The following is a 25,665-nucleotide window of genomic DNA, read 5'->3' as shown; positions in this document are numbered from 1 at the left end:
CACACAATTTGGGTAGAAAAGTGTAAGCCGATCAAGCAAAACGCAAATGCAAATGCAGCTTCGAGGCATCTGTGTCTTTAGGCACATCGTGCCCCAACAAATCCCCTAGAGTGAAACTGAGGCCCGCAGTGGCCAACAGTCCCTTCCAGTGCACCGCCACGCAGGAGGATCATTCCAGAGGCCAAAACCAGGTCCCCTCACTTGCTGCCCCTTTCAGTTTCACGGCACTAGATTCTTTGAGTCGTCTTTCAGTTACATATAATAGATATTTATAGCAACAGCTTAAAGAAGTTGGTAGGAGATCCTGATGGGAAAGAAACCTCACCACTACCAACAAAAACCACGCAGCCCTCCATGGGCACGAGGTCACACTCCCGGGAGTGGTGAGGTGCAGGTCCCACCTGGGGGAAATGCTGGGCGGGGCCGGGCAGGTCGCTGCTCCACCTCGTGGCGCGGCCGCCGTGGTTGGCGCAAAAAGTCAGGGGCAACAAAGCGGCCCGGAACCCCCGGGGCAGTCATCAGTGCTCCGCGAGGGCAGATGCGCGGCTCTAAAACTCGTCAGCGGAAGGCGGGCTGTGGGCCCGAGCCGGCACGGTGACCCGGAGGCGGAGACGCCAGGCGGCTCTCCGCAGAGGTGCGCTCCGGTTCCCGCCCGCTGCAGGGCCACCGCCCCCTCCGAGCGCGCGCCGCGCGGGCCGCTGCCACCTTCCGGCCACGCAGCGGCCCCGCCTCCTCTCGCGACTTCCTTCCCCTGGGCGCGCGGCGGCAGCGGCTGTGAGGACAGGCACCGGCCCGCAGGTCCGCGGAGCCCGCACCGGAGTGGGCGGGGCAGCCGTGCGGTACGCAGCCCCGAGCCACGTGGCGCCGCCGGGGCCCTGGGCGCCCCACTCCCTGGTCCTAAGGAAGCCCTGCGCCGCGTGCAGCTTGCCAGTGGACAATGTGGGGTGGCGGCGAGGGCTCGTCGGCTTCTCTCGGGCAGACCAGGGTTAATTTCACGGCCAACGCTGCGGCCTCTGCCAGGCTTTCTCCCTCGCGGTGGTGGAGGGAGTTGGTTCTGGAAGTCTGAAAACAGCAGTCCCTTCTGGGGTCCACGTGTTGGAGCGGGAACGCGGGCTTTAGTCCCTGGATCAGAGCTGAGGGAGTTGTGGGAAGCGTGGGTTCTGTCCAGGCGGGTGGGGGATGGGGTGGCTAGCTCTGTCTTTCTGGACTAGTTGTATCCTAGCCTCAGGTCCCTTCTGTTTTGCAGCTGGGTGTCAGTCATCACAGGGCTCCAGTGAGCGTTAAAGCAAGCACAGGACAGGTCAGACGTGTGGTGGGGTAATGTGTCTCTTTCCCTTCCTGTCCTGCCTTCCCCCATTTCCTCTCTGGCTCCTGTTTAGTAGGTACTTATGTGGCACCCTGTAGACTTTGCGGGTGCTAGTCCTTAAACCAGGTGGGAAAGCGGGCCAATATAGCATCTGGGTGTACTGGTTAAGAGGGTTTGCAGGCTTCTCAGAATTTAGGCCACAGAATCAATGGACAGTTATCCTGTTAAATGTATCCTAGTTAGGCACTTCTGCACTGCTTAGTGCCATAAGTTTAGAGTTCAGAGCCTGAAATGGAAGTTTTGATAAATTCTTCAGAGCCTGAAATGGAAGTTTTGATAAATTCTTGACTTCCTTTAGTCTCTCTCAGTGAGCTGAGTAACTGAGTGATCTGGGGTCATCCATTCTTTGCTTTAGTTTCCTTTCTTTTTGAAAGACTTTTCCTACTTGAGGTTCTAGACCACCTGCATGGGCTCTTCCCTATTGTTTTTTTTTGTTTGTTTGTTTTGTTTTGCAGTGCTGGGGATTGAACCCAGGGCCTTGTGCATGCAAGGCAAGTGCTCTAGCAACTGAGCTATATCCCCAGCCCTCTTCCCTATTGTTGAGACCACTGGTGCCTGCCCTGAGTGAAACCCGTGTTACCAAAACCTGAGTTTAGAAATAGATTATTGTGATTTTTTAAAAGTGTCAATTATTATGCTTTACTCAATTTTAGGTATCTCTTGCATTTGTAATACTTTTCATTTTGCAAAAAGCTCAGATCCCTTGCTTTTACGTATAAATTATAAATATAGAAAAAAAAATATATTTTTTAAAAATTTATTTTTATTGTAAACAAATGGGATACATGTTGTTTCTGTTTGTACATGGAGTAACAGCATACCATTTGTGTAATCATACATTCACATAGGGTAATGAGGTTTGATTCATTGTTATTTTTTCCTTCCCCCCCACCACTCCCACCCCTCTTTTCCCTCTATACAGTCCCTCCTTCCTCCATTCTTGCCCCCCTCCCACCCCCCATTACGTGTCATCATCCCCTTATCAGTGAGATCATTCGTCTTTTGGATTTTTGAGATTGGCTTATCTCACTTAGCATGATATTCTCCAACTGCATCCATTTGCCTGCAAATGCCATAATTTTATTATTCTTTATGGCTGAGTAATATTCCATTGTATATATATACCACAGTTTCTTTATCCATTCATCAATTGAAGGACATCTAGGTTGGTTCCACAATCTGGCTATTGTGAATTGAGCAGCTATGAACATTGATGTGGCTGTATCTCTGTAGTATGCTGATTTTAAGTCCTTTGGGTATAGGCCAAGGAGTGGGATAGCTGGGTCAAATGATGGGTCCATTCCAAGTTTTCTAAGGAATCTCCACACTGCTTTCCAGAGTGGCTGCACTAATTTGCAACCCCTCCAGCAATGTATGAGTGTACCTTTTCCCCCACGTCCTCTCCAACACCTATTGTATAACAATATATTTTTAAAAATTAAAAAAAAAAAAACGAAATAGCATTCTTCAGAGTTTCTTATTTGATCCAGTCCTCAGAGTCTGCGTAACTTCAGTTCCATCTAGGGAAAGGAAAGGGACAAATTACCTGGTTAATACAGAATTGGGATGGCTTCAGATGTTGTCTTGAGAGTCCAAGTGGCATGCTTTAGGGCAAATTCCCTAAGTTCACTGAATCTGTAAGATGGGATGATATTGCCTACGTTAGCAAGAATTGAGGCTTAAGTTAGATTATGTATATAAACAAGCTGTTTGGAATCTATTAGATGACCAATAAGTATTTCTTTTATATTCCCCCTCCTGTGCTGACTCTAAATTATAAGGGAGGAAGAATAATTTGTAGGTCAGTTATATGTATTAACTTGAAAAAATATCCTATGAGAAAGCAGTAAGTAGATGAAATAGTTGGGAATGTGAAGCTATAGGTGCCAAATACAAACTTCTGAAATCGTAATGGTATTTAAAGACCAGACTGTCCAAGGTCCATGTTTTGTGACTCCACTGTCTGTTTAGAGGCCCAGAGTTTAGTTTGGTGCCCACCGTGAATAAAAAATCAGATTTACCAAAATACTTTCTTCAACATTTTGTCACATTTTTCTTCTAGATTCAGCATGAGTGAAGTTTCCTGCAAAAAACGGGATGACTACTTAGAATGGCCTGAGTATTTCATGGCAGTGGCCTTCTTATCAGCACAGAGAAGCAAAGATCCAAATTCCCAGGTAAATGAGTTTCATAGGCGATGTTTAGGTACTCACAGAGAGTTGCTTACAGGTGAGCAGAGTACAAAAGGAGATGCCTGTCAACATGAAATGCACACTAAGTCTTCTGCCTTTGTGCTGTAGTCCTGCATGTATACATTTTCTTGTGAGAGACTAGTTTCCTTCACTGTCTGCCCAGTGGTAGACCAGTCAATTGTGGCCACCAAGGTTTTGGGTTTGTTTCCCTGTAGGTCGGAGCCTGCATTGTGAATGCAGAAAACAAGATTGTCGGGATTGGGTACAATGGAATGCCAAATGGTTGCAGTGATGACCTATTGCCTTGGAGGAGAACAGCAGAGAATAAGCTGGATACCAAATACCCTTATGGTAAGGCAGTTTATATCCCATCCCGATTAGTGACCTAGCTTAATTGGGAGGTGCTTAATTCCAGAAGTTAGCCACGAAGCATTATCATCCTTTTCAGTTACCAATAAAAGGAAAGAAAAAAAGTCCTATCGAACTACTCCAATTTCCTGTCCCCATCTTCTAAGTTCGTTTCCAAAGCTTGGTAGTATCCCATAGCCTGACCCTGAGGTTCTATAGCCTGACCTGCCTCCAGAGGGTCTGGTGTGCTTGCCTGGTGACCTGAACAATACCAGAGCAGCCATGGAGGTCTGCAGCTCCTTGCAGAGATACCTGAGGGATGTGCATAGTGGCTCTCTAGGTTGTTTCTTGACTACTGGGAAGTGGGTCATCTCACCGAGTGCTGCCTGCAGCTTTGCTCTGATGAAAAGCAGCCTTCATTCAGCCTTTCTGCCTGATGAGGACAATTAGTTAAGCTCATCTCTGGCAAGAAGAAATCAAGCTGAGCTGGACCTCAGGAGATGGATGGTGCAGTCTCTTCTTCCTGTTGTGGGGCCTTTGCAGTCCCACAGTGGACTGTTGTCAGATCAAAAGCCAGAAGTGTGGAAGCAAAACCTTTGGCTTGGCTATCTGGATTTTCACTTGGAAGTTAGGTAAGGGTGCTTCTTAGAATTTGTTAAGCCCCAGGGAGAATCCTTTCAGAAATTATCTGGGAGAGACAAACCACAGCTTCACTTTTCCTTTTATTCCCTAAAGAATATGCAATTAATGCCATAAAAGAGGCTAATTGGGTTGCATATGTTGGTTGCTGATTTTTCATAATATTCAGGCCTGTATTTATGTCTGAAAGTAAACAGACTGGCTCTGTTGGAAGTAAAGTAGATTAAAGCCATCCAAATGGGAAAGATTGTGCTTTCAGGAAACCAAGTTCAAGGCATGATGTAAGACTTTGCTGCTTTATTGACTCTTCCCTGTAGGTTTTCCTCATGAAGAATTCCAAGTCTACATTTAGTCTAATTTATGTATTTTTCTAATGTTCCTGGACCTTCATCATGTTAAGTAAGCCCCATAAATTTCTTTTTAAACTGCCAAATCCTCTGTGTTTGAAAGAAAAAGGAGAAAAGGGGTGTAGAAGTTAGAGAAGGAATTGAGGCATGGGTATGGGGATAGCTACAAAGCATTTGGGGTGTTCAGGTATCCAAAATAACTCAGTGATTAAGGGGATTTAATAGTCATATGGTCAGTTTAACTTCACCTGGGAAGGAGTAGGAAGGGTAGGATCAGAACTGGGAGAGTGTAAAACTGTCTTCTCCACCCCAGCTTGAGAGCTGATGGTAATGAGTTATATGAAAAATGTGCTAACATTTTTAAAAACTTTTGTCATCCTGCTTTTGATTCTGTAAGCTTTTGATGGTAAGAAGAGGAAATGATTAGTTGTTTTTAGGTCTATGCAAAAATAATTTTTCACGGTACATTTCAGCGTCCCATATAAAAACAGTGAAAGTGAAAGGGTCGATACGTTAAAGATCTCCATTGAAATGTATGACTACCACAGTCAATATTTCACTGAGTCACGACAGTGAAATATTGGTCCTCGTGCTGAGCTGGGATACGCAGGAATTCTTAGGAGATTCAGTCTGTTGTACTCAGGCTGGTTGCAGAAGATGCCTGTGGCTGAACCAGTGTGGAAGGATTCTCAGTGGTCAAGGGCAGCCCTCTTCATGGGACCTGTGCCTTTAGTCACTCTGAGCCCCAGGGAAATTCACCTAGGGACATTCCTTGCAGTGACCTGCAAGCCCAAACCTTTGCATTTGCCAGTGTTCCATAACCTCTCAAGTGACTGGTTGTATTTGTTATGAGACATTCCCCTTTGTTCAAGTGGGATAGACTACCTTTCAGAGCTGCTTTCCATAAGAAAAAAAATGTTTTTTGAAAACCCGCACAGGCATCTGTCCAACTCCACTGATTGTTTTTTATTGAATAACTGCTGAGTTTTAGAGCACTGGTGGTCTACATTATTTTTTTTTTTTTTATCATCCATATCATACCTCTAAGTTTTCAAAGCTCTTTGCCCTTACTTATCAATTATTCATTTTATATGCAGCTATGTTAGAATATAGGTAATTTTCTTTCACGGGAGTAAGCTTGCAATTTGATGTACCATAAAAGTTGTAGAAGGTATTAAATGGCTTTTAAAAGGCATTTAGTATTACTGCCATCATAATACTTGTAAAGATGGGCTGTAAGTCTAAATAATGATGACTGGGTAGACACTGTACACTCATCCCTGTCTTCTGGCTTTTCAGGCCCCAGAGAAATGTTTAGATTGCCTAGGATGTAATAGAAATGTTTGGTAGTTGACTAAAATGCAAATTTTTCTCTCTGGTTTTTAAGATTTTTTAATACTAAGGTGGTGATGTCTGGGATTGGATAATGTATTTCTTTCCTCACCTCTGCTAGTGGTGACTGTGCTGCTGTGTCAGGAAGGATAGATTAACAGGTTATGCATTAATCCCTGTAAAGGACCTTTGGTAATTACCTAGAGATCTAGACCAGTGATTCTTAACTCTTGAACAAACAGAACTGTCTTTTAAACTTAAAAACCTGTAGTATCTTTTCAGTAAGAAAATCCATGATGACAAAACCTATTTCATGTTATTAACACATTACATTAATGTGATGTTTATTATTCGAACAACATTCATGTGTGTTTGGAATAAATGACACATTGTGTGCTAGACATAGCATTTATTCAGCTGTGAACCATGCTAGGCCTCTTGCAGTACTGTAGTAATGCTTCATGGTTTGGTGCACAGGGTTTAAGCCTACCCTGTTCTTTTAAGTGAATGCTGTGCTGTTGCATTGCATGGTGGCATCTCCTAACTTCACGGTCAGTGCTCTTTCTACTATGCCACTCTGTATCTCTTCAGTGAGGCTCAGGAATTCAGTTTTTCTGAAACACCAATCATCTTGTTTTGCAATTGAACAGATTGTAGCTTAGATGAAATAGCTCCTCAGAGATCAAGAAATCAGAGTGGTGACCTGTGCCTAGTGTTAGAAGTCCACTTGCAAATGACTTGCTGTTTCTTCAGAGGGGAGTGCAGTGGACTAAATATTTGTGTCCTCTCTATAATTCAGTATGTTGATGCTCTAATCATAATGTGATGGTATTTGGAGGTGGGCCTGTAAGAGGTAATAAGGCCATGAGGGTGGAGCCCTGATGAATGGGATTTTAGCACCATTGTAGTAGGGCACCCCCCCCCCCAAAAAAAAAAAGTGCTTGTTCTCTACCATGTGAGGATATAAAAAGGTGATAACCTGCAAATGTGGTCTCACCAGAACCTGGTATGTTAACACCCTGATCTTGGCCTTCAAACCTCCAGAATTGTGAGAAATAAATAAGTACTTTGTTGTAGTAGCCCAAAGTGACTAAGCCAGTGAACTTAGAAATTGTGTAAATTTAAGTTTATCGATAACATACAACTTAATTCTACTTTATTAGTTCTGTAAGCTCGAAGTCATTGGTCTTGATTGACACTTTATAGGGAGGAGGGAAGCACAGAATACTTATACTAGGAAGACAGAGTTTTTTCCTGGGCTGTGTCTCTAGAGAGGCATTTTTAAAGGGTGTTTTTGTTCTTCCAGCCTTAGGATCAAAACTTCATGAAACTATTTGATTATAATGTGATATTAATATGGAAAATGAAAATTCCCCCTACTAAAGAAACTACTTTTATTTAATCTTTTTCTTGGAAAATCCAGAAGATAGTATAATGTCAGTTATCAGTAAATGGCAGGAAGAAGGCAGCTTTGTTATAGTGAGAACCCTCCCAGATGAATGACAATTAAAAACCCAGGGAGCAGCAAATTTATCTAATTTACCATAAGAAAAGACTTTTATTTTTATGAGGGGGTGTGTTGCTAAACTCATGATGAAGTGTTCAGTTGACATTTTTAGTTTCTTTTTCTTTGTGAAATTCATTATGGTGAAGCACATTTAATCAAAATACCAATTTTTTAAAATGGATGTAAAATACTCTTGGTAGTTCAGATATCACTCTTTCCTCAGGTTTTTGTAACTAGTTTTCATGCTATAGTTTACAGACTACAGAGTTGAAGTAGAGCTGACTTCTTCCGTTGTTCAGATTTAAGGAATTTTGAGCAGCACTTGCTAGACTCATCACACTTCCCATTTGTGAAGGGTTGTGGCTATAAATGTTTCCTTGGTGTGGCCTCCTCCTCCCACCCATGTTGATGGAGAAGCCAGGATTGCCCTGCCCACTAGATCACACCTTATCATGTTAAGGACCACAGTCTTGACCCACATGGGAGCTGTGGGTAGCCTCCCTTGGAATGCATTGGGAGAAAAGAAGACCTGTCATTTCCTATTTCTGTAGGACTACCCTAAAAAGAATATGATGCTCGGAAGCAAAAACCTGGAATTAACTAAGGCAAGTGATAGCATGGCAGCTTTAAACACTTTTGCCAGTGTGTGGCAGTGCTTCTTTAAATTTTATATTTAAATTTAATCTTTATTTTTCAGACTTAGCATATTGTTAAGCATGCATAGATGTCATTTTTGTGATTACTTAGCCATTTACCTTACCCCCTTGAACAGTGACATTTTCCTGACTGCCATGCGTATGATGTATTTCTTTGGCATCCAAAAGGTTAGTCTTGAGAAACTAATTTATCAAGAAGTTAGGAGGCCAATCCTTCTTAAGCTGTGACTTCCTCACAACTTGTAAGAGCTTCTTAGTAATTAAGATCAAATTTGTTCTTTCAGTCAGTTGAAATTGAATGCCCTCTGGTTTTGTTAGGCAGATCCTGGATTTGATGACTTGCTGTTTCTTTTTCTGCAGAATTTAATTTCACTTATAGCTTCCTGCCATTCCACCCCTGCCTGGCCATCTAGGAGTTATGGCCTGACTGCGGGTCTAATTAGGGACTTCTGTACAAAATAACTAATGTAATCAATGGAAAACCTTTGAGCACTTGTGCAGGAAAGAAATTAAGTAGATTGTTTTTATGAATCAAGGGGCAAACCCAGGCTTGCTTTGTGGTTCTTTAGAACAACAGGAACTCAACAGTGTATGTTTGAGTCTTTCCCCTGCCCCCTAAAGTTAACCAGCATGATATAAGACTATTTCACTTTAAGGTATAATTGCTCATAAAGTCTCCGGAAAAGAATAAGTAGTAATTTTTAAAAATCACTTGATTTTTATGTATGTATTTTTGTAGACACAGTTAATTATTTTTAAAGCATTACGAGTCATTTCATTATAAATACCTGCAAAGGAGGGATAGTATCAGCATAACCCCCTGTCCTAAAAAGCATACGTAGGAAAAACTAAAATGCTCATCTAAAGGACTCAGACCTACCCTTGAAAAAATATGTATGTCTATCTCCTTTTGCTAAAAAGTGATTTTAAAGTCAGCTCACCTCAGAAGTTTGAAATAAAAGTGGTTCTTGGAAGTGGGGTAAAGTTGATCTTCATACTATTTCTCAAAATAAGAGGTTTTTTGAAAAATTAATGACCTTTATAGAATTTCAGGGCACATTCAACTTCCTTTTGAAAACAAATATGTTAGGTACTTGAGCATATTAATGATCTGAATGCAATTGGGTATTCCTGATGATAAATACAACTTCTTTAAGTCTAAATTTGCTGAGTCTCCTTAGCAGCTCTGGGTTACTATGTGATTCCCTGAAAATGATGAATCTCGTGGTCTTTATTCTGTTGATGTATTTTGTGTCATTTGTGTTGATTTTGACAGATCTTCTCTGAAATTGGCTAAATTACTAAGACTGTATTTTATTTTGACCTTTTTTTTCATCAGGAATTTCCCTTTCATAGTTTTGCTAATACTGGTATTTTAAAGTAGAATATGTATGTACTGTTTGTTCCCAGAAATTTGCAGTAAAACCCTGTTCTTAGAAATCCTTGTAAATATTTATACTGCTTTTCACTTTTACTTCTTAAGACTTTTTTTCTACCTTTTTTTATTGGTACATTATAGTTGTACATAATGATGGGATATTTGTTGTTACATATCAGAACATGCATGCAGTATAACAGTAATTTGGCCAATATCACTCTCCAGCTTGTTAGGACTTTTATGTTTCAATGTTGTTATGTGTGTCTGTAAAATACACATTAGCTAAGTAAACCCCCACAGTGCTTAAAAAACAGTGACCACATTCCAGTGGAAGAACCCTGGACCAGCCATGGAGAGCTCTGGGTTCCAAGTCTGGTTTATTTATACCCAGCAATTGAGCAGCTATTAGATACATTACTTGACATTTATTTCTCAGTATCTTTGTAAAACAGATTATTTCTGAGGACTCCTCCAGTTCTATAATTCTGAAGAAAAATATAAATAATGTAGCTCTGATTATATTAGATTAGTTTGTTTTTCTGCTTGCAGAGTTCTGAAAGCATTCTCGGTCAAGGTTGCAGAGCTGTAGAGTGCTATTGGTGGCAGTAACACAGGGAGAATGTGCATGTGGATAAATTAATACATAGAAACAGGCTTCTTTCCTTTCTTCCTTTCCAATAATTAAAATCTGCTGCAGTTCTAAGATGAATACAAACCAGATAGAAGACAGTACGCGCAAATAGAAGGGACTGGTTAAAGTGTGTAGGTTACCCTACAACCGTGGAGATTAAAAGATACTGGATGAAAAAAGATTGGAAAACAGCAGTAAATGAAAAGATCCTGTGTCCAGGTAAAGAGAATATATGAATATATGAATGCATTTAGAACTATTTGGAGACAAGCAGTTGGTCTGAGACCAAATAGAAAGAACTTTAGAAATCCTTTTGTGAATCACTCAATGTGGTACTTATTGCAGTGTAGATACTTGCCTGGCACTGGACCTCCCTGTGATAAACTCAGAGTATTGGTGAAAGCAAGGGAGTTGGGCCACAAGGGAGAACACAGACCCCTCCCTTCATGCTGGTTGGTGCCAGCTAATTAGTGGAGGTGTAAATTTTATCTCCGTGCCTCCTTCAAATGATAGATGCCACAGTAAATTTAAAATATTGAATATGATAACTGAGCATGAATTTTTAAATTCTGCAATTAAAAGACTTTGTTCAGAATGCCATTAATTTTGAGTTTAGGTGAATAAAGGGAAGCAGAATTCCTTTGTCGTTTTTCCTTCTGCAAGTGAGTTATCACTTTTTAGGAATTTAAATAAATACTAATGAGTCATCTGTTCTTTTACCAGTGTGAGTTGTCTGCTGGTGGTGGGGGTGTTCTCTTAAGTCATCTTGCTTCCTTCTTAGAAATTATAATCATATCTTATAATGCATTGAAATTTTTTTTTTCAGAGTATGTTATGTTCTCATTCATTCATTCCACAGATACTTCCAGAGCACCTATCATGTGTGTTATTTGCCAGACGTTCTGCAGTAGTAAATAGAACATACATGGTCTGGCCTCTGTTTTCAAGGCGTTTGCAGTTTAATTGTGAAAGGAGGTGGACGTTAATGAAATAAGCAGTTGCTTTGAATATTCCTTTCTAAGGAAATACATTTAAGCTGAGATCTGAAGCATCAGATGGGCCCCATCAGATGAAGATGGGTGTTGTTTTTGGGGGTTGGGAAGAGCGTTCCAAGCAGAGGGATTGCTTGGGTGAGGGCCCTCAGGTGGCAGCGCTGTTGGAGCAGCACATACCAACGCAAGAATTAGCCCAAGCTTGAAGTGGTAAAGTATCTTTTGGTTTGGACCCAAAAGATACTTCAGTTGTGCTACAGACAGAATGTTTATGACCCACCATAAGTCCATGTTGTAACCCTGACCCCAAGAGCATGATATTAAGAGATGGGGCCCTTGGGAGGTGATTAGATCCCAGGATCAGAGCCCCCATGAGTGGGATAAGTGCCCTCTTCCTTTTAAGATATTTTTTTTTTTAGTTGTCGATGGACCTTTATTTTTTATTTATTCATTTATGTGTGGTGCTGAGAATCAAACCCAGTGCCTCACACATGATAGGTGAGCGACCTACCACAAGCCACAACCTCAGCCCAAGGAATAAGTGCCTTTTAAGAGGCCCAGGAGAGCTAGCCAACCCCATACCATGGGAAGATGGAGGGGAAGGTGCTATGATCCAGGAAGGCCTGTGAGGGAGAGCGACATGTGGCCCATAGAGCCGCATTTTAAGGAGGAAGGAGGGTACTCTGTGTGAAAGGCCAGTGAGAGGTGTAAGATTAAACATGGCTATGGTGTTTAGCAACTTGGAGATAATTGTTGATGTTGCCAAGAGCATTTTCGAGGGTGAAAGACAAATTGGAGCCAGTCATAGGAAGAACAGAAGCCAGGGAAGTGGGGGCAATATTTAGATAAAGTTTTGAGGTGTGGTTGTGAAGAGAGCGCCGTGCAGGTTATGTGGCCAGAGGAGACAGGCTGAGAGAAAAGTTTGTGGTTTTTTTTTTTTTTTTTTTTTTTTTTTTTTTTTTGCATCAGACACTTTTGAATTGATGGGAATCATCTATGGAGAGGGAGAGAGAAAAGGAAAAAGGCAAAGCATTTGAAGGTGTGAGTGGGGTTGGCCTCCCAGGCACACTGGTTAGTGATAGGAGGAAACCAAGGCGCATGGAGGGGGCAGATGAGAGCAGATGCCAAGGTTCATGGAGTTGCTGATGGGATGTGATAAATGACAGTCTTTCTGATGATGCAGAGGCAGGTTGGCAGCTGCAGGAGCAGGGAGTTGGCACGGGAGCAGGCTTGGACATGGTGGGAGGAGGCGAGGGCTGTGGACCAAGAGAAGCCTGCCAGAGAAATGTCCCAGGAATGTAGGGCAGTGTCAGAAGCTTGTATCTTCCCTCAGAATCCTGGGCTAGGTCGGTTAATCCCCCTTTTCCATGAGTTGAAACAGGATCAGTGAGTTGCCCGAGGCGGGCCTTATGGAGCTGGAATTAATTAGAACACACGGATCCTGACTCCTGTTCCAGTGCTCAGTGCTCAGTCCCAGTTTGCCCTTTAAAAGCTGTGAGCACAAGAGGGAAGCTTTTAAGCCTGGTGGTGTATATTTACATTACAAAACTGTCAAAGGATGATTAGTGCCCATTGCTCCTGGTGCCTTTTTAGTACCTTTTAGGCATCGCACATGTATTTCACACGAACAGTAGGAAAGAGGTTGGCCTGGCTTACCCATGGATGAAATGCACTTATTTCCACGTCCTCCTCCCTCTGACCTGATTGTGTGCCCTTAGCACATGGGGAAGCAGTGTAATTAGAGTTCTGGGGGCTTTATTATCAATAATGGAAACACCACAGTCAGAAATCTCTTTAGCCCTAAGCACTACCATTGGGGCTAAGTGGCTCCCCTGGGTGTCGTGAGTTGTTGCCAGCAGCTTTAGCAAGAGGCAGCGAGGGAGGGGGCAGGGGTGGGGAACAGAGCAAGGGGGAGAGAGAAAGAAATGTATGTTCCTCTGGTCAGGCTGAGCTGTGCAGCCCAGGACTGCTTGGTCCCAAGTGGGCAGCCCCAGGAGGTAGGAGGCACTAACATTTACCAGATAGATCTTCTACCTGTGCTAACAGACTTGAGTCTTTCTAATAGTTCTTGGATGCAGGGATTTTTCTTGCCATTTCACAGATCAGGAGGCTGAGGCTTAAAGGTACTTATGGTCATTGAACTACTAGGCCCACCTAGTAAAGGCAGTGTGTCAGCAGGCAGCTAAGTGAACATGGTAAAGAGGAAGTGCGGGGGAGGGAGCCACAGATGGCTCCAAGAGCTGAGGGTGCACTAGCCTAAGAGTGGACCTGGGATGTTAACGCTGAAGTGTTTAGTGAGCTGGGCCAGTGGCACAGGGGTGCCCTGGGAGTCCACACTTGGCCAAGGGCTTGGAACTTGCACCGCTCCCCCCAACAACCTTTTTGTACTAGGGATTGAACCTGTGGGTGCTCTAGTGTGGAGCTACATCCCTAACTCTTTTATTTTTGAGACAGGGTCTTACCAAGTTGTTGAGGCTGGTCTTGAACTCATGATCCTCCTGCCTCAACCTCCCAAGTTGCTGGGATTACAGGCATCCCCATAGCACCTGGCTTGGCTGCTTTATAAGTGAATGTCTCACCCCTCTCTTCCCAGACCTGGCCCAAATTCCTTTCTGCATTATTTTCTTCTAGCAGAGACTTCCTCTCTGGACACAGGGTGGGATTACTATGAGATGTTTTCCATTCATGAGGCTGGGTTCTCTACAATATCGCTATTTCCTGTTTTTATTTTCACACACAGACTTACACTCTGAAGTAGAATTGTGTGTCCCTCAATGCCAGAAGGTATTGAGGCCAAGTTACTTTATCTTGTGAATGGAAAGGCTGCTAACTGCACACAGGGCCAGGCATTGGTGTCTACATGCTAAGCACAAGTTGGTTGGGTGGTCAGGCAGAAGTGTGCTCACCTTCCTCTCTTCTCCGGAAGATGCTTTCCCCTGGCACCCAACTCTGCTGGAGACTGGAGGCTGTCTTTTCTCAGGAAACAAGTCCAGTTCTGACTAGTGGTAACAAAGGCTTCATTTGCATAATTCTTTCAAGTGTTTAAGGGTTTTTCCTCCTGCTCTTCATGTAACCCTGTGTAAGGAAAGGGGTGGGATCATCATTCCTACCTGTAGCAGAATGAGTCCGAGGCTTGAATAAGGCTTTACCTGTGTGAGGGCAGATGCCAGGGTTTAACCCCCTTTGTTCTGAAAAGACATTTGTAATCCAATACATTTATCTACAGAAACAGTATCACCTAAAGATCCAGTTCTCCATCTGCTTGCAGAGTGTGTGTGAGTCCTCCTGTACTGAATTTCTTAACACTTCCTGCCCTTCTATAGTGCCTGTAACTTTGACTTGATTTCCTGGCTGTTTCTGTGCCTGGACATCTGTTCATCTGGGTGTGAGCTCGGCAGGGATCGGACCCACCTCCTTCCTGCAGTCCTGGCCCCATGTCCTTACCATGCGAATGCTTGGCCTGGAGGTGGGTAGTATTTGCATCCAGAACTTATCAAAGCATAGATGGGAAATGCTGAAGGTTTTAAACTGTTTCTCTTTCTGCCATAGCACAGAAAAGAATGGGATGCTCTCTCTGGGGCAGGCTGGTACCTAGAAGCCATAAGAATGAAGCAGCTTTGATGTGCTCCAATAAGTCGACAGGTGTCATGGTCTGCATGTGAGGTGTCCCCCCAAAGAGCTCCTGTTAATGCAGGAATGTCCGGAGGTGAAATGATTGAAGTGTGAGTGCTACAACCTAATCAGTCCATCCTAGTTTGGGGCTAGCTGGGTGATAACTGTTGGCAGGTGGGTCCCAAGGGGCATGCCCTGTAAGGGTGCATCTTCCCTGTAGCCCCTTACAGGGTGCTTGGGGTGTTGGTAGGTTTGGGGCTTAAATTTAGAGGCTGGTCTACTGTTAAATTATTGACTTGAAGGATGGGTACCTGGGAGACTGGCAGTGACATATGAGGCCCTCTCAGGATATCTTTCAATAATTAAGAAACAAGTCGTTGAAATTCAATTTTAGTTCCAAATGCTGTGAAGTAGTTCTTTAAATGGACCTGATAGAGGAGCAGATGCATATCCCACCCTTTGATGGAAGTCTCTATCAGGCACCTGTCCAGCAATCAGGGCAAGGGTGTGGGCCTGTGCTCTAAGAGATGTGCCCAGACGAAGTGACTCATAACTTTAGGACCCCAGAAATAAAAGCACTTAGATTCTACTTGGAGGACTAATGAGGGAAAGCTTTGTTATCTGACTAGAGGTGGGATATCTTATAGACTAACCCTTGAGTTATTACAGGTAGAAACTCACAGGTCAGTCTTAAGCAGGTGCCCCAGTTCATGACTGTTGGTTGCAGGGTGAGGACCCAGTCGAAAGAACAGAGAGTGACATACCCCACTGTTCCATTCCTGGCTCTGACCCTTGTGTTGTCAGTGGACCCAGCCGTCCAGGTGGCCCATTTCAGCCTGGCATGGTGGCAGGAGGAGAGCTGGACTGCTCCGAGTCTCCTAGTCCCAGCCCTGCCCCCAGCCTGCCTGGTCTTTTCAGGTCAGCCCTGGCAGAGTCCCCCTCAGGTCAGAGGAAGTCACTTTCTTCAAGTAAAATCCTGTATCACTAAAAATGAGGAGTTTTAAAACACTGGAGTTTCTTTAACTGGAATAGAAACTTAATTTTTCTGAGTCCATATCGTGTCAGGCCCCAGTATTTCCTGTCATGTCGCAGTAGCTGATGAAGATCAGGTGAGGGCTGAATCACATGGTGACTGCTAAATTATTTGTGTAGCAGTTAGAATTTGTTTAGCTTTATTCAGGTTTTTTTTTTTTTTTAAACTATTTGAGTAACCTTAATAGTACTACTGTCAAAAATAGATATTGTATTAGCCTTAATATCAAATAAGATGGAAGTCAAATCTATAAAATGTTGAATCTCTTAAATTTAACGAAGGATGGAGTATATCCTGTTAATTTGTCAAACTTCTAAAGAACCGCCTACATGAGACAGTGAGAATTAATCAAGCCCTAGTAAGAGAGAATTTGAAAAATACAGTTTTCTAATTATACAATCTCTTCTCAGTGGTCCAAGGTTAATGCAGTTCTGAATTCTGACAGTTAGTAATAGAAAAGACAAGACCAAAGCACATGAATTGTCTTATAATTACCTGAAACAGAGGTTCTCCTCTGGCAATCAAGAACTTTATAAGCACTAATCTGGTATTTTTAGCATTTGATTCTCTTCTTTTTAAACAATGTTGGGAGTAATTGAAGGGTTTTGTGTTACTCTTTGTGCTTATCAAATATATGTATTATTTGGAGATTTCTTTTGCTTATTGCTTAGCCATCGGTTTATTAGTCCAAGTAGTTGGAAAATTCATCTGTTTTTGGACAATTTAGACTATCAGTAGTCCTTAGATATTGTGTATCTTTTAAATACTTGGTCCTTATTCCTACTTAGAATATAAAAACTGTGCTTAAAACTAACAGAACCAGCCTTTGGTTGTTCTTTGCACACAGGTGTATTTTGTTCCTTGCCACAGTTCTTTTTTGGCAACATGTGAAAATGTTAGCTCTAGAGAAAGATAAATTTATTCTTTAGTTTATTGCTGTCAGTGTTCATTATAGTGGGAAAAGAGAACCCCTCACCCCAAAGAAAGCTTGAGGAGGAGATGGGAAGTTAGGGGTAGAAATGTGGATTTCAGGGTTTTACAAACAGATGTGGTATCTGAGAATCTATGAATAGGTGAATCCTTAATTCAGTGACTGTAAGAAAGAAATTGAAAATTAAGATGGAACCTCGGGAATGGCCCAGAAAGGCAGAAGAAAGAAAAGGATGCACAGAAAAGTTGGGTGGTCCTGAGAGGTTTTAGGGTGGAGAGGAGTCCACTATTCCAGGGCCAGGAGAACAAGTGAATTCAAAGATTGCAACCACAAAGAGGCTCTGGGTTTTGGTAACGGTAGGGTCATGCCGTGGTGTGGAGGAGCTGGGTCTGATCCGCTTACCATAGTCAGGTCCACACTTCTCCCAGCTCTGTCACATTGGGCCGTGTTTACATGACAGAAATTGGTATATGCTGCAAATCAGGTCTTTTTCTTTTCTTTCCTCCTCCTCCTTCTCCTCCTTTTTAAATAATTGCTTGTGAACATTTATCAGCAAATTACAGAGCCATCAGGTTGCCATAGAGTAGTGATTCTCCCATGTAGTACTTGGCCACCCAGCAAATGTCTACCTGAAACATAGTGAACATAGTTTTTAGGAGAAGTATGTAACCTGACATGTGGGATGCTTTCCAGTCTCTGCCTTTACCTTGTGTGTTTCATCAAAAAACAACAAACTGATTATAACTCATTAAACTGGTTGTAGGACTTGCAGTTTGAAAACAAACATTGTTTTAAAGAAAACTAGAGATTAAATCTGTAGTACAAAGTCAGGAGATGATTGTTAACATTAGGGTAGCTGTTGTTGAAATACTGATTCTTCTTGAGAGGAGGAAGGAGAGATGCTGCGGGATGACCCCTTCAGAATGAGGACTAAGTGTCTGTGTTTAAAGGTGACAAAAACCAAGCAGAGGCAAGTTGGGGCCTCAGGGTTGGCACCAGCAAAGGAGATCCATGTTTTCTTAGTGAAAACTTTTAAGAGATAATTATATGTTCTGGAGCACTGAATGAAACTGAGAATTTGGGAAGAAGTAAAAAAATCCATGTGTTTGGTGTTTTTTAAATTGTTTTTATTTAGTTAGTTGGAAATACACTTTCTTAGAGCCAGTGTTACTCTTGCAAAGCAAAAGGGCACTTTTCACCTTGTCAAAAGTCATCCTTGACTCTTTCTTTCATTCTTTTTTTTTTTTTTTCCTGTACTGGGAATTGAACCTGGTGCATGCTAGGCAAGTGCTCTATCCCAGAGCTACATTTCCAGCCCCAAGGTCATCCAACTTCTAAGTGGCAAATTGGGCCTGGAATCGTGGTGCTGACCCTGTTGCAAAAGCTCTTGCTCCATGCCTGCCTGCCAAGGTGCACCATGCAAAGGGGGCAGGTGCGTGGCTCTGCATCTAACTATCCTGGGCTGGGAGCAAACATGGCACAGGTCAGGCACGTTGGTTCTGAGTGCTCTTTGTGCAGGAGCACACTTTGCAACTACCTGTTATTTGATCAATATAGATGGCTAGTCTGAGTGAATGAGTCCCAACACTTCACTCACACCAACGTGTGTTAAGCAAATTGAATGGATGGCCATCAAGTTGGTCTGCCTGGTTTCTTCTCTGAGGACAGTATAGGGTTCTGGGCCTAAGGCCCAATAGAGTAATGTCTCCTCGTGTGGAATGAACCTGTGAGGAGGTTTTGAGGGAGGCAATAGTCAAAACTACAGGGGCAGTGGAGACCATGGACCAGAGAGGCAAGTATCAGGCCAGAAGGGCAAGGCCAGATTTCAGGACCTGAATGACAGCTCAGTAGCTCATGGAGAGTAACAGGTGGGGATGAGGTGGACAGGGGCTGGTGTTCCCCTAGGCCAGGGCTTCTTCTCCTTAGCCCCTTGAGTGCATCCAGGAAGCAGGTGTTAATCAGACAGGTCTTGGGGTGCTGAGGACTCCGGGGAAGGAGGCAGGTGCTGGCTGTGTCTGAAATTGAAGGGGTGCAGGACTGAGCAAGAGGAATCAGCGTTGGGTACATCCTTGTGCTCTTGACTGAATGCTTGTTTTTGTTTTTGTTTTCTTTTTTTGTCATTGTCTAGTTTTGAATATGTGGGACTGTGGGTTGTGAACTGCTCCTTGTGAGAGTTTCCCATGTACCTGCCCCTCTGGCATTCATGTTGTCCCGAGACCTTGTCCGTTGTTAACAAGAAGTTTTGTATTTTTCATCTTTTGATTTTTTTTTTTTAAGTTAAGAGAAAAGAAGTCTATTTCTATAAACCACCCTTGATACACAGGGACATCAGATACTTCCCTAGAGAGTCTGTTTCATATGCTAATTTTCACTAATGAATCCAGACCTACAGTGTTAAATTTTGCCCCAAACTGCCTCAGATGAATTAGAGGAAGATCGTTGCTGTCAGTGTGACAATTCTTAAGAGATTGAAAAACGGACATCATAATAGTGTTTCGTAACAGTTTCGAAGACTCTAGTTCTGAATATTAATACCAACACCATCAAAAAATATTTATTAGGTGGGAACACCTATTTTTGATATTTGAATTTATGAGAACTTTTGGTATTTCCCAGTGTCACCATCAATAATTGGAATCTGCATTTCCTCCTTTATTCATTCAATAAATATTTAACACCCATTATGTTCGTGGCATCACATTAGACTCTGGGGAAGTTACAAAGAACCTAGAAGGCTGGGCTCTGCCCTCAAGGGGGAAATAAAAGAAACAATTACATCTAATTGGTTTTAACACTGAGCAGTGTTAATGCCAGCTTCCGAACATCTTGGTCACCAGGGGAGAAGGGGCTGGGGGGCCTGTCCGAGGCCAGTGCCCACATGGCCATGCTGCTCCTTCCTGAGTTCTCTCTCTTTGTCTTCCCGTGGCCTTGGGGTTTGTTAGGCCAGCGAGTCTTGGGAGGTGTGGCTCAGAGGCCTGTGTGACTAGCGAGGATTATTCTCTGATGGGCTGCGATCTGATTAAGCACAGCTTATTTCTTTAGATTTCCCTGCAAAGCCAGAGAATGTTCATTTTCACACATGGCTGAAACCTCCTAAAAAATGGTATTCCTTGTCTAAAAGGGGGACGTTAGTATATACTAACATTTCCTGAGAGAGTTCTTGGTCAGCTTTTTGCCCGCAGCCTTGCCGAGCTGCTGGGGACACGTGCCCAGAGGTGGTTGCAGTTCCCAAGTTCAGGCCACTGGCCCACCCCCCCATCACATTCTGGGTGTGGAACACAGATTTGAATGTTTTGGAAGCTCCTCCAAGGCCAAGTTTGCCAGTTACTGCCATTAGCAGTGTATAATATGGTCTCCAATAACACACCCAGAAATTTAATAATGATAAGGATGGCCATACGGAAGCCTCATGGGCAGGTCAAGGGACTCAAAACTGGCCAAGGCTAGAGTCCTCCTCAGGCATTGCAGGGAGATCTAAAGAAATAAGACAGGAGTGGGGAAGAAAGGACGGTGCTCCCTTTGACCTTGAACTCAGGCAACCCTGAGGATGACCCTGGATCCTCACTTTGGGATCATTGGTGGAATAGGACAGCATTTCAAGATCTTGACTCCTCATTGCTGTTAAGTGGATGAATGTTTTTCTTATAAAAGATAAACTGCTAGTTATCTCCCTGTGTTTTTCCTTGTGTGTCTTGGGCTGAGAATGCTGAGGTGAAGCAGATAGAGCCCTCAGGGTAGAAATGCTCAGCTTTGCTTCTTGATTCTCTTGCTCTTACTGCTCCCTGCCCTCTTAACAGCCACACAAAGTACCCCGTGTGTGTGTATCCACACACAAATGAGCCATTTTATGTGGGCAGTTCAATACCTCAGGGTCTTGTGGAGCGATGAGCTATTGCTTGGCCTAAGGTGGGTGAAGGCAGTTGACCTCAGCCCCCCTGGCTGCTCTAGTGCGCAAGGACTGAGGGCTGTCAGTGTGAAGATATTTCAGACCACGTGGCCCTCATTTGGTATTCTCAGTGTATGCTGTTTCTAATCAATTTGTTTTTATCTGGCCTATTTCAGAGGGGGGAGTGGAATGCCTAACACTTGGTAAATTCTTCATGAACTGCGATCGAAGTTTTTCTTTCTTTTTCAAACTCACAGTGTGCCATGCTGAGCTAAATGCCATCATGAACAAGAATTCGGCTGATGTGAAGGGCTGCAGCATGTATGTCGCCTTGTTCCCATGTAATGAATGTGCTAAGCTCATCATCCAGGCAGGTAGGAACCCGGCCTTTCCATTTGTCACATTTGCATTGCTGCCTGCTCATCAGTAGCTCATTGCAGATGCATTTGATCTTAAATTGCTATTGTTTAGATCTAAATTAATTGCACTATCAACTTTGCAAGATATTTCCCGTGTTTTGTTTTTGAATGGTGCCAGGTAGTCTAAGACTAATTGCATCCTCTGTGATTCTTAGCATGTTTTTAATTTAGTTTGCAACTTCTTAAACTGCAAGCTGCCAAAAAACAACACAGGCATTGCATATAATTACTGTCAATTTACCATTCTCTGACATATTGTGCATAGATTAGGGGGGAGGGAGGGAAATGAACTTCTGTCAGAAACAAGGTCAGCTGGGAGTCTGTATATCAAATTTTAATTTGTAGCTAATACATGGTAGATATTTGAGGATCTAAGCATATCTTTGCATATAAATGCCATAAGACTCAAATGGTACTACTCTAAGTTTTTCTTATATTACAGTTACCATAAATCTACACGGTTGTATTCTGAATATTTCACCTTTCTCAAACTGTCACATCTAAGATTCAGCTACACTTTATCTCCATAAAGCTCTCAGCTTGAGATTTAAAGACTTAGCATGTTTAGCCAGATGTGTGGTTTAAAGGGGCTGTTTATCATGAGCCCCGTGGATCTCAGAACAGAAGAGGTCTGATTGAATCAGAAGCCGCCCTTAAGGAGCGGCATGGGCTTCCATGCTGGTGCTGCTATTCCGTCTTCTGGGATGTTTCCTCGGCCGTCTGTAGGCTGTAGAGGTGGCAGCAGTGTATACACTGAGCAGCTTACGGTCTGTGTGGTCAGCTCTCTCGTTCCTTCCAGAGCTGGAGGAGTGCAGGGCCATTGGGATTCCTGACGTTCAGGTTTGTATTGCCTGGCGAGAGCATGAAAAGGAAGCAGATCTGCCCTCTGTGGAGCTGGGTTGTACTGGTCTGCCAAGCCATTCTTAGAAACCCAGTGGTACTAATCTCTCACTTGTCCAGCACCCACCACTCCTCCCATGTGCCCCTTAAGTTCAGAGTAGTTGCCTTGTGAATAAAGAATATTTGCTCACCTGCAATAAAGAAAATTTGTTAATTGTATTAAGGCTTGACTGTTTGACGTGTTTTCACTTTGCATTTGTTAAAAAAAAAATCCGTGAAGACTGGAGGGCAAATTAAATATAATCCACCCTCTGCTGTATTAGAAAGCAGCAGATATATATTTTAGTAACTGGACATTGTCTGCAAGCACTTGGAAAAGGTAATTAATCATAGATGCTACAAGTACTCCATCTGCCTCTGCCTTTCTTTTGCAGGATCTATATATGCATATACTAATGGGGCTTCCACTATTCCCTTTTAAGGTATAAAAGAAGTTATTTTTATGTCTGATAAATACCATGACAGTGATGAGACAACAGCAGCAAGGCTCATGTTTGAAATGGCTGGGGTTTCGTTCAGGTAAGTTGGGAGACCTTGGGGGAAAGATGGTATGAAGGGCTGATGTAGCAATATATTTGACCTTGTCTGATATTCAGTTTCTCCTTGTGATACCTGAATTCCACGCTTGGAAGAGTATTCAGAAACGTGATGGCATAAGAATATAAAGCTTATTTTAGGGGTAGATTTTTAAGAGTAGTGACAGAAGTATCTGAAGACAATCTGTTTAATGATTATATTTTAATATTAGTAACTTCCCAGGGCTTAGGCTAATTATTCAAATAGCGAGAAATTTAAAAATTTAGAAGTTTTGTATAGTAATGCCAAACCTTTGTAAATTTTGCAGATGTACCAGCTCTGGCATAGACAAGTTAGGATGAAAGTAACCTGTCAGGTCAAAACACTAGGAGTTCTTTTCAGAGCAAATTTTAATTGAGATTAGAAGTCTTGGATTTTTATGATCATCTTTGCTGAGCAAAGATTATGTAGCATGCTTTACTTGCAATTAAATCAGTCATCTTTGATTAACAGCAGAAAATTCATTAGATACTGAAAAGCTTTTACAAAGCTTGATGGTAGTTTTGGTCAGCAGTGGTAGGACTGTAATTCAGCCCCCTGTGTTCACTATTCGGAATATGGGTTTTACATGATGAATCTCTAGAAGTAAACTGTTGTGCCTTATGAGACTTTAAATCCTCTTATTGACTGATTGTAAAAAGAATATGTTTAGGTCCCCAATAATTTTCTTTTTAGTTGCTGTAGAGGTAATGAGTAATGAATAAAAAAGCTAATGAGAACAAAAATACTCATGGGTTTATTTTATCTTTGCCTTTTCAAAATATGATTTTAAAAAATTGCTCCTCACTAAAGCTAGTTGTATTTTGCTATGTATAAGAGGCAGAAGAAAATTTACTATCATTTGCTTCAGAGCGACTCCAAGTTGGCTGCAGAAATTTCCTACAAAATAAGATAGATCTGATAGGAAAACGAGTAAACGGATATCATGTTGTGCAGCTAACTTGTTAGAAATCCTTTGACTCCCGGATAATTCATGAACTCAGGTAGCTGAAGAACATACAAACCAAGCCACCCCATGCATCTTTTTTTTGTCTTAGTCTTTTCTGGTCCATGTTTCTCTCGGTATGGTGCACTATAATTGGCTCCTATAGAGATAAACTATCAAGCAAATCCCAGAGCATTTTTTTTCCTCTGCACAGAAAATATAGTTTAAGCCAAAGTAAATAAATTGCTTTAACTACTCATTGGATAATATCTTTATATGTTTTGTTTTTCATGTTTAGGAAATTCACACCCAAGTGCAGCAAGATTGTCATTGACTTTGATTCAATTAACAACCGACCGAGTCAGAAGCTTCAGTGAGTTCCATCTCATTAAATCTCCAGAAGATTGGGACTGTCCTCTTCTTAGAAGCTGCTAATGCCTTTCATCTTGAAGTTGCCCATAACTTTTTAATAGCCAGCACAGTGCCAGTAGACATCTAAAGAATATAAAGTCTCAACTCTCCCTTACTGTCCCTCCTGTCACATGGAATCTGCATCAGTTTAAACTATTGATTTAGGGTTGAAAATAAGGGATCCTGCAGACGGCTGGAGTGAGGGAGTCTCCTCCCTGTGGCCTGGCCTGCTGGGATGCTGGGGGCTGTGCAGAAGAGCATCAGCTCTCTGTTCCCCACTACATTTGAACAGCGACTCCTCACTGCTGTATGTGCAGGAAGGACAAATAAATAATTGTTGTGTTCTTAGTGGGAATGAGCAGGCACACTGAAGTGAACATCTGGCCCAAATGAAGCAGAACATGTAGTGCCCTTGGAAAAAAAAATAAGACCTGTGACAGTAGCATTAAAGTCTTTGCTGCAGAGTTGAGGGAAGCTCCCACCCATCCACCCAGAAAACCTAGATAGGATGGCACATCTGTCCCGACAGATGATCAGCGTCACTGAACCAGGAATATTTTCTCTGTTCCTGCTATCCTGCTGCACACACGCGAGTGGCACATTATCCCTCTGGGGGTGGAGACCCCTGTTGTTTTGGCTTCTTAATTTTGGTTAGTTGGTCACAGAGAGCTGTTACATTTAGTTTATCTGAATAATGAATTGTTCTCAGAGGAGACAGCCCATCTCCCCTTGTCACCTCCCCAAGACCAAACCTTGCTGTGGTGGCAACTGGGCTTTGGGGGAATGGGAGCGTGAGGCATGTCCCCCAGGCTTCTGATGTGTGGAAACAGGTTGCCTCTCCTGCACACGCCAGCGTGGTTCATTTCCGAGCAAATTAATTCCTGTCCTGAAATTGAATTGTGAGAAATTCCACCCACCTGGAGGCTGCTTATTCCAGATCTATTGGCAACCGGAGCTCATTTGAGCTCCTGGCGCCATGCCTTCACCTGCACGGATATCACCCTCCCCGTCACTGCGGGTCGGGACTGTGTGGCTGTGCACCTTGTCTTTAATCTCATTTAAATTTTATTAAACATGCTCAGTACCTTTGTTGAGAAAATGGTTTCTTTATCTTAAAGATTATTACCTTTTTTAGAGTGCTCTTATGTTTTCATGAGTTTTTATTTTGTCTCTGAGGTTTTGTACTCCTGTGTTCTAGGGCATTGTGTAATTTGGCTCCTTACCAATATTATTAAAATCTTATTAAAATTCACCACAGCAGAGTATGTTCATTTTTTATATTCTCATAATTATGTGCTTAGCTCCCTATTTCTGCCATTTCTGTATTGTCGTGAAACACATTACATAGATTTATGCTCAGAGAACAGTCAGAGGTACTGTATGCTGTATACTTGCCCAGGGTCGATGGGTGACGCTTCCTTGTGACCAATTTCAGGTGTTGGTAGAAGGCTGTCTATGACTCTCTCCTGGGTTTCCTGCTCCCTGTCTCAGGTGCAGGCATCTGATAGGTCCCCAGCTGCTCCCTCCTGGAATGCTTCAGTTCCCTAGCCCATCCTCTGCTGCCCTCTCACTGTATTCTACATC

The 25,665-nt window shown here is 42.7% G+C and overlaps 1 protein-coding gene across 5 annotated transcripts; it reads left to right on the top strand.

The window, feature by feature from the left end:
* The first annotated feature begins 614 nt into the window (after positions 1–614).
* On the top strand, positions 615–25,333 carry DCTD (dCMP deaminase). 5 transcript variants are annotated; one of them, XM_079140609.1, is made up of 6 exons: positions 615–634; positions 3,429–3,543; positions 3,774–3,909; positions 21,108–21,224; positions 22,592–22,688; positions 23,969–25,333. In XM_079140609.1, the coding sequence occupies exons 2-6, from the start codon at positions 3,436–3,438 to the stop codon at positions 24,045–24,047; spliced, it is 537 nt and encodes a 178-aa protein (XP_078996735.1). In that variant the 5' UTR covers positions 615–634; positions 3,429–3,435; the 3' UTR covers positions 24,048–25,333. The 5 variants fall into 5 exon arrangements, with proteins under 5 accessions (XP_078996735.1, XP_078996732.1, XP_078996731.1 ...); XM_079140606.1 differs by lacking the exon at positions 615–634 and adding an exon at positions 692–798; XM_079140605.1 differs by lacking the exon at positions 615–634 and adding an exon at positions 715–839.
* Positions 25,334–25,665: the final 332 nt, after the last annotated feature.

This window comes from Sciurus vulgaris (genome assembly GCF_902686455.1).
Source record: "Sciurus vulgaris genome assembly, chromosome: 5".
Classification (NCBI taxonomy): Eukaryota; Metazoa; Chordata; class Mammalia; order Rodentia; family Sciuridae; genus Sciurus; species Sciurus vulgaris.
This window is presented reverse-complemented; position numbering and strand designations above follow the sequence as displayed.